The following is a 13,383-nucleotide window of genomic DNA, read 5'->3' on the forward strand; positions in this document are numbered from 1 at the left end:
AAATTAAACATTAGACATAACCAGCATAGACTTCATATTATTTCATGTGATAATCCTTCACTTGGAGTGTCTCTCAGATATGGAGTTCCTTGAGGTTCTCACTGAAGGTCTCAACAGGGTTCTCCTAGTGCGAGGAGGCGGGCGAGAAGTCATCACCATCTACTCCTGAGAGGCTTAAAATAGCATCTAAAAGAACTTGTGAGTTCTTCTGCTTCTCTGTGATTCCAGGAAAATCCTCCCTCCAGCCCATCGCCTGTTCACTCACCTGGCAACCAGACTGCAGCGTTTCCGGAAGCGTCGACCCATGACCTAACTCCATCCATTACCTCCAAACCATCTGAGCTCACTTCACCTGATAACTTTTTGGAAGAACTTTCTGATTTATTCTGGATTTTTCCTGCTCATCTGTAAGAAAAAAAAAAATCCTTTTTGTCTTTGATCTGTCATTTGACATCTGTGCTATTTGAGAGTTTGTTCATCCTAAACCATCTTGGTTTTTGTCTGTGACTGTATGAATGACAACACCCAAGAGGTAATTTAAATGATTGAATGGATGGAGGCAACTATTCTGTGTTCATTTAGATAAAACTAGTGTGTAAAAGCACCTAAGGGTGGGTTCTTTGTTATTTTAACACAAAGAAATAGCATTCATTCAAATTGCATTTGTTCAAATTCATGTTTAGAAAATTTGATAGAGCTTTAGATCTAAGAAAAAAATATCTTATAGAAATCATGGCCGTAAATCTGGTCATTTTTGCATTCTTTTGAATTGTTAACCACCTAGCAAAATTGTAGAATTAGTATTCAAGTATGTATGAAAATATTTTTAAATAAATAATTGAACAATTGTCTGTGGAAAAAGTAAAAGTTCTAGATGGCGTCTCTTTTGGAAGAGCAATATCACAATACTGTAGATGACATTACAGAATAGAAAGCAATGAGCTTCATCACAATGTATTTGCTTTCTGCTGTGTCAGAGACATTTTTATCTAAAATATCCACAAGCTAGCTTATTTTTAAAGACAAATTCTTTATACTAATGCTCTTATTCAGACGTTGTTTTTCTTTTTTCGAAAGGCAGGGTTGTGCATGTCAGCTGAATCGTTTGCAGCTTAAATTCATAAATTGGTCAAGCTGTGCAGCGCTGAATAGAGAGAGCATCTCACTCCTTTGCAAAGACGTCCGTCAGTTTTTATTTTCAACTTTGTGGTCTGATTAAACCACAAAGTTGGTCTGTGGAGGCACACTGTGTAACTATTAAACGTTAGAGGAACAATTTTGCATTAGATCCAAATTGAAAAACCATAAAAAAATACCTTCTTAATTGAGAGGGACAGCAAAATATGTGGTTTAGAAACATATTTACAGGTGCAATTTAGTCTTAAATGAGATTACGATGGAGAAATGTTCTGGCTCTTTTTTATTAGCTTATTTCACAAGCTGCATTTCTGAGAATTTCTGACATGTAGAGCTGACACATGCAGAGACATCTGTTGAAAGGTAACCCTGTTGACTAAAGGTCACTCACTAACTCACAGCTGCACAAAACCTGCGAAAAACAAACACAAACATGGTGAAATGTAGTAAAAATGAATTTCAGAGGGTGACTGCTACAATTTTGACATGACTTTGTTAATCAGAAACTACAAGGGTGTATATGTTTTCATGATTTATTTAATTCTCCAGCTTATTTTATGTTTTTTTATGTTTAGTTTACATTGCATTAGCTTTTACAGCCCGGCTAAAATGGTAAACCACAAAGATTTGTTTATCTTTGGCATCAAACTTCATCAGATGTTTGTGGAGGAGATTTAGGCCTAAAATATCTACATGTCATAATTTATATTTTATTCATTTAGATAAATGAGGAAGGAAAAAATGGGATCCTTAGATTTATTCTGACCCTCCCTATGTAGCAACAACTTCAAATCAAAGTGTTTGAATTTTAGTTTATTCTGTATAAAATAGCTTTGATTTTTAAGCTCTTGATTTGACTAAGTTGAGGACTTTCACTTGGCTTATCTAAAACTTTGTTATTTTTTTTTTTTTTTTTTTTTTTTTCTTTTTTTCACATTTTGGTTAAAAAGCTTTTGCATTCATGGATCTGATGTTATTGCTGGTGGATTGCTTTAACCATAGTTTTATTAACATTTACATTGTTGTACAGTTCTGATGCAGCTAAAGAGGCCCAGATCATGATATTACCAACATGCTTTCCAAATAGGCTGCTCCTTTCCTGTTAGAATGTGTTATTTAGTGTTTTTGTTTATTTTTTACATTTTCAACTAAAATAAATATCTTAATGTTTTATTTGTCTATAGATTGTTTTTCTAACAGTATTGCCATTAAACTAAACTGCGAACAAGCGGTCAAGATCCCTTTGGAGGACTTCATCTGTATAATTTACACCACTGGAGGTCAGTGTTTATCCACATTTCTGACTCCTAGTGAGAAAACTGTTTAGCTGCTTAGATTTTACGGCGAGCTTCTTGGTCGTGTGTGTTTTCAAAGTTTTATTTTAGTTGAACAGTCAAGGTAAGAATATCATTGGTATTAAAGTTTCATTTATTTGTAAATGACAGCCAGTTCATCGTCTTATGATCCACCGTGAAAGCTACTGTGCTTGGCGAGGGAAAAAAGTGAGGCAAACATGGCAGTATATCCACTAAAGAATGGCTGAAAATTAAAAAGAAGAAAGTCCTCAGCCTAGTCCAAACCCAGATCTTTTTCTTATTGACATGTTGTGACCTGAAGAAAAGTGTACATCAAACATACCCCTCAAACATCTGGAAAGTGAGGAGACTGATATCAGAGGCTCAGGCAGATGACAGAGACTGATAGACAGCTAAAAGAAGCATCTCACTGATGGAGGCAACATCAGTTAAATGGGTGGGGTGTTCTAACTTTTTCTTCAGAATATACATTTTTGCTTATTGTTCTTGTTCCTAGACTAAAACAAGTTTAATAATTGTTAAGTGCAGTTAATTATTTTCTTTTTCAGACAAAGAAATAGATTAGCGATCAACATGTGGGAATTTCTTGATAAGAGACTGTATATTAATGGGGCATACCAAGTTATTTACATTACTGTATGTTTTTGGTCAGCAGTTTCACCGCTTGGTGTCACATAACTCATAAGTCAGAGAGTGTTTCCAATACCCAGAACATGTATAGATTATCTTTATGAGATGGACGGACTTTTGTGATTAAAGTTTAATGACGAAAGCCCACTTCCCTCTCTATCTACTATTACCCAATCCTTTCGTATAGGACTCACTTTGTGTTTTAATTTTCTCTCATCTGTATTATACGGTAGCATACAGTTTGCAAACCTTACCTCATCCTTGATACAGTAATATATTGCTTTATTGAATAATGTTTGTACAGAGAAGTGTTTGCTTTATGTTACTGATGAAGGTGGGGGCAGCAACACCCCCTGCGCATGTACTGGATGTTATTTTACAGGTGATACATACTGGTTCCTACTTTACACTTCTTGCAGACTGTGCATGCCGGGTTTGTTTTACAGTAAATGGTATCTTAAAGACACAAAACATAACGTTACGCTTGACAGTGTTGAACGGTTTAAGTTAGGAATGTGTTTAAAACTATTGCAGCTTCATACAGCATTTGGAGTTAGATACAGATAATAGCTTGAATGGACTGTTTTTATGTCTGCACAAAATGCAATACATTTTAAAATTAATAAAAGTTGGAAATATGTGGACTCTTTTCTGTTGCGAGCTTATTTTACGTTTTTCAGTAATAAGAAAGCTGTGTCTGCTGAAGACGTCCAACACAGTGTCTGAAGGTAATTCTGCCCCTCGCATGAACTTGTGATTCAAACTACCATTGACCTTGTGAAGGAGATTTGAACAGTACATGACAAAGATGAGAGACCAAGCTGATCCCCTTTACTTTGTTCTTTGTTCTTGGTCGTATGCAGACATTAGCTCCAGGAGAAAGGTAACAATTGTACTGTGAATACAAATCAAGGAATCAGAATCTTCATTGTCCAATAAAAAGAAATCTTTTATTAAAAAGTGAACTTTGAGGTTTTTCACATTTTGTCAGACAGTAACGAACTTCACGGTATTTTATTGGGATTTTATGCGAACACAAAATGGTGCGTGATTGTGAACAGAACCCCTGAAAAAAATCTAGTGCAACCAATTGCCTTCAGCAGTTATTTAAGTGCACCGTCGTGTACATGTGTTCTGTATAGATGTCAGAGATTTTTTTTTTCAACCTCAAAACCCAACAATACATGGCTGTTTCCCTGAAAGGGCCGAGCAAAGAGTGTGTTAATCAGGTAAGCAGCCACACCTACGGTAACAGTGGAGAAGCTGCAGAGCTCCACATTAGACGTGCACTTTACAAATCCAGCTTTTGTGAAGAAGTGGCAAGAAGAAAATATTTTGGGGAAAAAACCTTCAGAATCTTTCTTTCCAATTTTCCACAAGGCATGTGAAAGACAATGCAAACATAGAGAAAGATGCTCTGCTTAGATGAGACCAAAATGTTACTTTTTGGCTTACATGCAAAATTCAACCTGCAGAAAGCTAGCACTGCAGCTCTCTCTGAAAACACTATCTCCATCCTAGACCATGGAGGTGGCAGTATAATGCTGTGGGCTTGCTTTTCTTCAGCAAGCCCACAGCTTGCCAGAGCTGATGGGAAGATGGGTGAAGCAGAACACAAGGCAGGTCGGAGGAAAACCAGTCATTTGCAAAAAGTCTAACGTGACGCTCTTCCATCCAGGACCATGTGGACATACAGCCAAAGCGATTATAATGGTTTGAGCGGGGGGATGTGCCGATTTATGTGTTCGTATCCACCTGAATAATATGTAGTTGCGACCCTGCCTAAAGGTCAAACTTTTCACCTTGAGGTGTTTATATTGTTTTTCCTTTGAATTATGTTGGTCAAAACCTTGGACAGAATTTGGAATTATGCAAAAAAATACATGTATATTATTTGAGAGTAAATCGAAACAAAATCATTTTAAGGTAGAGTTGAGAAGCTACAATACAAAAATAAAATGCAATTTCAAAAGGGAATATGAAACTTTTTCAACCAAATCCAGCTAGCTACAACGTGACAAAAACGTGAATAAGTTTAAGATGTGTGAATACTTTCGCAGGGCAGTGTGCATTAGAAACTGAAAAATCTGTTTGCACTTAGCCCACACGTTACACGCAGAGTCACTCTGTCTCTTAATATTTGTGGCACTCCAGTGTTTTCTTTTAGGAACAAATATAAGAAGCAGGAGCCTGCAAACTGCAAACTCAGCTTCCCCTCCCCCCCATTTCAGTGATAAGCTTCCTTGAATAGTTCCCACGGTTTTCCATAGAAATAGACAATGATTATAAAGTCTGTCACTGCGGACAGAGAGTGCAAGTGTTGTGGCTGCTGCTGTAACACAGATGTTGCTAGGAATTCCAGGATAATATTTTTTTTATTATTATTGAGGCACATTTTTGATGAGCAGATTATGATTCAGCCAGATACGGGTTTGCTTTTTACGTTCCACTTCACCACATTTACTTTGGAACAGGAATTCAAAGATAAATGTAATAAAATACTGAAAAAAGAGCTGAAGAAAAACTGCTGACATTTCAGAACTGTTTATTATGACAGACAAAGTCCACAGCGCTCCATTCTTCATGCAGAGAAAACAGTACAGTTATTGTCTGGCTGAGAGCAGGGTTGACCAATTTTTTTTTTTTTTTTTTTTTACCTATCTTGTGTAAACAGAGAGAGTGCAAGCAGCAAAAACGAATACTGTTAATAGCACCAGACAGCTGTCAGGATGAAGAAGCAGTCGACCAACCTTCGGGTGAGATTACCCGTTTTCCTGTTTGTATCCCAGGTGATTTTTGTTGTCATTTACTTTGGCTTTGTGACCTATGACGAGCACGCCGATGCCCGTTTTCAGACCAATCAGACAAATCCAATGCACAACGCCGTGTACAAGGACTACCCCTTCTTCACAGATATACAGGTCATGATTTTCCTCGGCTTTGGATGTTTGCTGGCATTTTTCCGACTCTACGGCTTCGGTGGGATGGTTTTTAACTTTCTGACTGCTACCTTTGCCATCCAGTGGGCCATCCTGGTGCAGGGCTACTTCCAGTTCCATCAGGATGGAAAGATCCACTTTGGAGTTATCAACCTCATAAATGCAGAATTTGCCTGTGCTGTGGTTCTCATCTCTTTCGGAGCGGTGCTGGGGAAGACCAGCCCGCTGCAGCTGCTGGTCATGACTCTGTTGGAGGTGCCTGTGTTTGCGGTCACAGAGTGGGTCGTCCTGAAGTATCTGAGGATCAATGATGCAGGAGGGACTATTCTCATCCATCTCTTTGCCTGTTATTTTGGACTGGGTGTGACGTTTGTGCTGTACAGGTCAGGTTTAAGGGAGGGTCATGCTAAGGAGAACACCAGCTACCACTCAGACATTCTCTCTCTGATGGGCACATTATTCCTCTGGGTGTTCTGGCCCTCATTCAACTCAGCACTGACCCTTAAAGGGGATGACCAGCACAGAGCCATCCTGCACACCTTTATTGGCCTCAGCGCCTCCACACTGACTGCATTCGCTCTGTCTGCAATGCTGAACAAAAAGGGAAAGCTCACCATGGCAGATATTCAGAACGTGACCCTGGCTGGGGGAGTAACAGTTGGGGCGTCTGTGGATATGATGATATCACCTGCAGCTGCATATGTGCTAGGGATGATGGGATGCACTGCCTGCATGCTGGGCTACAAGTACCTGAGCCCATTCTTAGCACAACGCTGCAGGATCCAGGATCAGTGTGGGATACACAATCTGCACGGACTAACAGGACTTATATCATGCGCAGCAGGGATATGCGCTATTCTGATGGCTGATGAGGAAGTTTACGGCCCAAGTTTGTATGAGATCTTTACTCACAGAGCTCCAGTGGAGGGGGACCCGAAACTGCAAGAACTGCAGATGCTGATACCAGGTTTAAAACCAGGATTGGGAAGGACTGCAAGGGAGCAGGCTCTCTTCCAGGTTGCAGCTCTATTCTCCACGATAGGACTGTCGGCACTTGGGGGCATTCTGACAGGTTATGTGTTGAAGCTGCCATACCTTGCAGCTCCCTCGGATGATCTCTGCTTTGATGATGTGGTGTTTTTTGAAGTTTCCCCAGATTACGATGCACCATTTAAACTCAGCTACAAAACGACTGCAGAGGATTCTACAGATGTGCAGCAGCAAAGAGTTGTCATTCAATTAATGGACAATAACATGGAAAATAAATGTGCCTGACTTGGTCTTTTGAAGTGACTGGAGTGAGAATGTGTTGGTGTATCTCATTAATAAATACATGTTTATATTCAATACACTCTAGAATTCTTGTTGTCATTTCTATTTTTGCAATACTTTTCAGTAACTTTGTTGATATAATTCATGCTCCACAAAAACAGAGCTGTCAGCTGCTACCTGCAAAAAGTAATTGTATTGTCAAATACTAAAATTAATAAAGTACTGAATACGATTTTGTTATGCAATTGCTTAGTTAAGTCCCAACATACCCCAACAAATTCTGCCAAAATTCATAATAATTTTTAAATATATAATTTTAATTCTAAAAGAATTACAAAATATGAATAAAAATAGAATGATGTTTTTTTAATGTACAGATTTAACTATTACTAATAGTAGAAGTTAAAAACTAAGGAAACCAATATAAATCTGGCCATCCCTTTGTTGTAGGCTAGTGCAGACTAAATACATAAGACTTTTTGTTAAATGTATTTGGATTCTATCTCTACAAGCTAATTTTAAACCTTTGAAAAATAGACTGCAAACATATGCCACTTAACACTTCAAATTTGTCATTCTTTGTCATTCAGTAAATGCAAACGTCCGCGTTTTATCGGAATTTTACGTTACAAATCATTTTCCAAAATAAAAGCACCTAGTGTTTATTTTTTTCCTATGAATGAGGGCAGATAGATTTTCTTGAACTGCAGTTCTACATATCATTTCAAAAAGTCTTAACGAACTTACAGATAAAATATCCAAATCTTCAGTCTGATTTTCACAAAATACGCAGCCATTAAGAAGTCCTTTAACTTTCAACTTGATATAGTAGTACAAAAAAAAAAAAAAACTCTGTTGATCTGAACGCTTAATCCCTTCTAGATAGGACATAAATATACACTAAAGGTATACTTAGGACCAGCAGGTGGCAGTAACGTTGTAATTTTTCATCACTAAGCAACAATCGAAGAAGAAGAAGACGAAGGAGACGGAAGGAGACCGTAAAGCCACGACCTGCCTCGAGTAGCTTCTAACAGCAGAAGAGGAAAAAGAAAAGGTTACATAACTTCAAAACGTCTTATTTCTCTGCTGCTGTCTGTGTTTAAGAAGGGGAGACCCGCCGACGCCAATCTCGTCAGCAGCATATTAGCCGTGGTATTCAGACTTTGGCCCAGCATATCCTCCATTTCAGACGGTAACGTCATTGTTTGCCACATTCAGCTCGCTGCCGCGGAAACGCTTCGAGTCAGAGTGGCCATTTTGGCACCCTGAACTAAAACGCTTGTTTTATCCACCCAGACGCATTCAGCGGCCCTGTAACCGTTTCTAAGTAGTTGAGTATTTTAATTTATTATGCTGACTGGTTTATCTGTTTATCGAGAGTCTCATTGTCTGTTTCTTAAAGCTTAGTTTTAAAAACCTTGGTTAGAATTAAACTGACGGTAAAGGGATATATGTAGTTATATATATAGCTAAAGCTATAGCTAATTAGCAATAGCTTGAAGCTACGTAAACCCCTGCGTGGCTTGTTTTAATAGCGTTTAAACGTTTTAGCAGACCGTAGTTATTATGCGTAGCTTCACAATTGGCGCCATTATCCGGATACTAATCTGAATATATATGTGTAAATGAAAAACTAAATGTTTTTTTTTCATACTATAAGAGCACCCATCATGTCTAAACCATCTACCTCTCTCCTTCTTGAATCGTTTCGTGTGTGTTTGGGTGTTTTTATTTTATCAGAAGCGGTTTTTTATTTGTTTGTTTTTTTTGTTTGTTTTTTTTTTATTTGCAGGATCGAAATGGCGGATGATTTTGACGTCGAGGCCATGCTGGAAGCGCCTTACAGAAAGGTGAGTTGAGAGTTGAAGAAATGGGCCTGTAAACTGTTTTAGTCCTTGTTTTGCTTAGATCTTAAATTTTTGTTGTTATGAAGAAGTTCACTTGAATGTTGTGTCTGGTGATTGAGTTATTTAAAAACGCAATACAGAAATATAAATAAATCCACATCTATCTCTCTTTATAGACTTCCCTAATGATATCTCACCTCTACTCCCATGAATTCATCTTTGATTCCACTGTGAACTGTGAAAATAAAGGAAGGTAGTTATTGCGCATATACTGATGTACTGTGGTTCACTTTAGGAGTAAAAGAGATTCAACCTAGAACCATCCAGTCCCAATTCGGTTCCAACAAGGTGAAAGCCAATGGTTGTTGAGCCCATCTTTATCTGTCCAGCAAAGGAGGCAGTATTCAGATTTACAATTGGCTTGTTGACTCCCACCCCCCTTTGTAATGTGCATTTAATTGTGGATATTCATAACATTTCACTGTGTGGAGAACATGTTTATATTTTTACTTGTATGCACTTCCTCCAATATTTGATTACTTGATTGCACTAGGACTTTTAATGCACTTATTCCCCTAACAAAGTATTTAATCATGCCAGTTATGCTGGTTGGTTTAGATGAATATTTTTCTCGTAAATATGAATACTGCCTCTTTCAGCATCTTGATTTAATTGCATGCTACACAAAACATATTACCATGACATTTTAGTGAAATGACTGTAAAATACAACGTATTTAGTGTAATTGTTGTTTAAGAAAACCTTGTATTTTCAGTAGTTGTTTTTCTTAAGCCAAACAATTGTAAATATTCATGCAATCTTCAAATAATTTTAGTGTTAAAAGGTGGCTTTTTTTGATCATTTTTATTTATTCTTTGGGCGTCAGTATTACTAAGAAGTGTGAATCCCTGTTTGCTTCAGGGCAAGATGTGTGACAGAGGTGGCATCGAGCTCTTACAGTCCAAGAACGAAAATGGGTGAAGATCACTGGACTGACACCAACCACACAGGATCTCTTTTAGTGGCCATGGGCCATGCGTGGTCACGTGTTTAGGCACAAATAGTGGCATTGGTACGACCTGCTAGGGGAGGGGGGGATGGTGGAGAGGACCTGACAGTTATCAAAGCTTCCTGAACTCTGCTAATATGTTGGACATCCCTTTAACTTTTTCATTGTAGCATTAAGTACTGACCAGCCTTATAATGAGGGGGGAAAGGGAGGTATTGGGGTGGTGGAAGAACTGTCCAGATTTGTTAGAAAGTATGAATTATTATTAATTGAATATATTTTTGCATTTTCTCTTCTCACCCCCAACCCCCTTTACCTTGACGACTTGAAATGTTTCATCTACGTCCTCATGATGTTCTTCTATAAACCTTGCTTAGGATGAGAACAAGTCCTATCATGCAAATGGACACGATGAACACGGCAAGAAGTAAGTGTTGGTCATTTCTCGTTCACAGAATTTCAAAAAACAAAAAAAAAGTGTTGTAATTCACACCATATTAATACATTGAAATTATCTTGATCAAGTAAAGTTTCACGCTTGACAAAAATGTTGCTTGTGGTAATCTTCCTTCCTGGTTGTGATGTGCCTCAGGAAGAGAAGGAGTCGGAGTAGGAGCCGTAGTCCAGGCTCAAAGAAGAAGAAAAGCCGTAGCAGGAGCAAAGACAGGAAGAAGAGCAAGAAAAGAAGCAGGAGCAGAGATAAAAAGCGCAGCCGCAGCAGGGAGCGCCATCGCAGCGGCTCCAGAAGCAGGGATCGGGCTGGGCGCTACAAAGCACGCAAGAGCCCCATGTATGTAGCTCATCAACTCTTAAAGTGACACATTCACTCAGCCAGAACAAAAATGTCCTGGGAACTCCATGTTGTTTGATAGGATGGTTAGAGAGACGGCGTTTAAAGTGTTAACATTCAAAATAAAAACTGACCCTTTTTTTTTTTCTTTTTTTTTTCTGTTCATTATTTTAGTCGAAAACGTTCCAGAAGTCGAAGTCCCTTCAAAAAAGAAAAGAGTCCTGTTAGGTAAGTTCAGCAAACAGTTCAGCTTGTTTTCATGCTTGGGTATGAAAGTCAAACGCTTTTCCTGTTCTCATGTTTGACATCAGAGACTTTGTTTTAAGCAGATATTTTATGAGCATGTTGTTGGACTTTCAGTAGAATTGTATTTGACCATTTTTCTTTTTGTCAAGGCAACCGATCGACAATCTGACACCAGAGGAAAGAGATGCCCGCACAGTTTTCTGCATGCAGCTTGCTGCTAGAATCAGAGCTCGTGACCTGGAGGATTTCTTCTCAGCTGTTGGAAAGGTCGGCTCCGTTAGATACATTTTCTGACTGATCAGCTTTAATTTGGAAATTATCTTATGTCTTTTTTTTTTTTTCTTCTCACTTAACTGCAGGTCAGAGATGTGAGAATCATCTCTGATAGAAACTCTCGGAGGTCAAAGGGTATTGCATACATAGAGTTTGTGGAGTCGTCTTCTGTACCTCTGGCAATTGGACTAACTGGTCAGAGGCTTTTAGGTGTGCCCATCATTGTCCAGGCATCTCAGGTCAGTTCAGCTCAAACCACCAAACGTAGATGCTTTAGAGACATTAGTCTGATATCAAATGTTGGTAAATGCTTCGCTAGAAGTTAAACAAATTAACTTTATGTGATGTAACATTATTAAGGAAACAGTATTTATTGTATAATTTTTTTTCAGTTTAATTAAATCTTGTTCATTTATTTCCAGGCAGAGAAAAATAGAGCTGCTGCTGCAGCCAATAACCTACAGAAGGGCAGTGCAGGTCCAATGAGACTTTATGTGGGTTCACTGCATTTTAACATCACTGAAGAAATGCTGCGAGGGATTTTTGAACCTTTTGGAAAGGTTAGAAAGATGATTTATGTTTCACGGTGCATGTTCATTTCATGTGCTTTGATATTCATCTTTTCCTATGGTTTTTCATAGATTGAAGGAATCCAACTCATGATGGACAGTGAGACTGGGAGATCCAAAGGATATGGTTTCATATCGGTAACTGAAGCTTTGCTGTTAGAACCAATGTTCTCTGCCAGCTGCAGTCTTTAGACTCTTTATTCTCTGAAGTTTGCAGATGCAGAGTGCGCAAAGAAGGCATTGGAGCAGTTGAACGGGTTTGAGCTGGCAGGACGTCCCATGAAGGTGGGACACGTCACAGAACGTTCAGATTCTTCCACGGCTAGCTCTTTCCTGGACAACGATGAGCTGGAGAGGACCGGCATCGACCTTGGCACAACAGGCCGTCTGCAACTCATGGCTCGGCTGGCAGAAGGTTTGTCACACACATGCAGATGTGTTTGTTTTCAGTCCTAGTTATGAATCAATTTTCATATTAAAGTTGTAAAATGTTCCTCTTCCTCCATAGGAACTGGCTTGAAAATCCCCCCTGCTGCTCAGCAGGCTCTGCAGATGACTGGATCCATACCTTTTGGGGGCATACCTCCTCCAGCAGGTGAATAGCAAAAAAGTAATCCCACCCTTCCCTCAGCCTACCTCACCATGCAAATTTCAACAACAGATCTATATTCTTCTCATAGTTCCTACTCCTGCACCAAGCCAAGCCTTGAACCTCCCATCACAGCCGCTGGCCACACACTGTCTGCAGCTGTCCAACCTGTTTAACCCGCAGGCGTAAGAACAGTTTCTTCTCAAGTTTCCTTTAAGTGTTTAGTTGCTGTTGTGTCCTTCTGTTTTATTATGTATTAAGTCACTTTGTGAAATATTTTTGGTAGCAAAGGAGTAAAAAAACGTGACTATCACCATGTGTATCACCTGGCACAATATACTTTTTTTTTTTTCCTATTAGAGAAAATGACCCTAACTGGGCCTCTGAAATCCAAGACGATGTGATTGATGAATGCAACAAGCACGGGGGAGTCGTTCACATCTATGTTGATAGGAACTCTCCTCAGGTAAATTTGTAGTCATCCAGCAATGTTCTATAGTCTACAGCAATCTTTCATATTTTAATCAGTTGTCTCTTTTGTGCACAGGGTAATGTGTATGTGAAGTGTCCCTCAATACCTGCAGCAATGGCAACAGTAAATGCACTTCATGGACGCTGGTTTGCAGGTATGTTAAGTAGCTGCTGCAGCAGTAAATGGAGACTTGTAACCTATGAATGACAGTTTTTCTTCCCCCCCCCCCCCCCCCTCCCCTCCCACAAAATAAGCCCGGCCACCTGTTCCTTTCCTTACTCCACCAACACC

General features: G+C 39.0%; 2 protein-coding genes across 6 annotated transcripts in view; both read left to right on the forward strand.

The window, feature by feature from the left end:
* slc12a5b (solute carrier family 12 member 5b) overlaps nt 1-7,583 on the forward strand; it is a 38,438-nt gene extending 30,855 nt beyond the window's left edge. For 3 of the 5 annotated variants that reach the window (XM_015015891.1, XM_015015892.1, XM_015015890.1), the window contains one exon: nt 78-3,727. In XM_015015891.1, coding sequence (XP_014871377.1) covers nt 78-169 — 92 coding nt within the window. In that variant the 3' untranslated portion in view covers nt 170-3,727. Of the gene's footprint in view, nt 1-77; nt 3,728-5,938 lie in introns of those variants that run through there. The other 2 variants (XR_001421898.1, XM_015015893.1) reach the window with 2 other exon arrangements.
* Nucleotides 7,584-8,280: 697 nt separating this feature from the next.
* LOC106935436 (RNA-binding protein 39-like) overlaps nt 8,281-13,383 on the forward strand; it is an 8,852-nt gene continuing 3,749 nt past the window's right edge. The window contains exons 1-14 of the mRNA XM_015015894.1: nt 8,281-8,489; nt 9,090-9,147; nt 10,531-10,580; nt 10,746-10,943; nt 11,118-11,171; nt 11,339-11,456; nt 11,549-11,701; nt 11,885-12,022; nt 12,104-12,169; nt 12,242-12,446; nt 12,540-12,626; nt 12,712-12,805; nt 12,981-13,086; nt 13,168-13,246. Of these exons, the coding sequence (XP_014871380.1) occupies nt 9,097-9,147; nt 10,531-10,580; nt 10,746-10,943; nt 11,118-11,171; nt 11,339-11,456; nt 11,549-11,701; nt 11,885-12,022; nt 12,104-12,169; nt 12,242-12,446; nt 12,540-12,626; nt 12,712-12,805; nt 12,981-13,086; nt 13,168-13,246 (1,399 nt within the window). The 5' untranslated portion in view covers nt 8,281-8,489; nt 9,090-9,096. The remainder of the gene's footprint in view (nt 8,490-9,089; nt 9,148-10,530; nt 10,581-10,745; nt 10,944-11,117; nt 11,172-11,338; nt 11,457-11,548; nt 11,702-11,884; nt 12,023-12,103; nt 12,170-12,241; nt 12,447-12,539; nt 12,627-12,711; nt 12,806-12,980; nt 13,087-13,167; nt 13,247-13,383) is intronic.

This window comes from Poecilia latipinna, unplaced genomic scaffold (genome assembly GCF_001443285.1).
Source record: "Poecilia latipinna isolate Pla-1442-1.1 unplaced genomic scaffold, P_latipinna-1.0 Scaffold1964, whole genome shotgun sequence".
Lineage (NCBI taxonomy): Eukaryota > Metazoa > Chordata > Actinopteri > Cyprinodontiformes > Poeciliidae > Poecilia > Poecilia latipinna.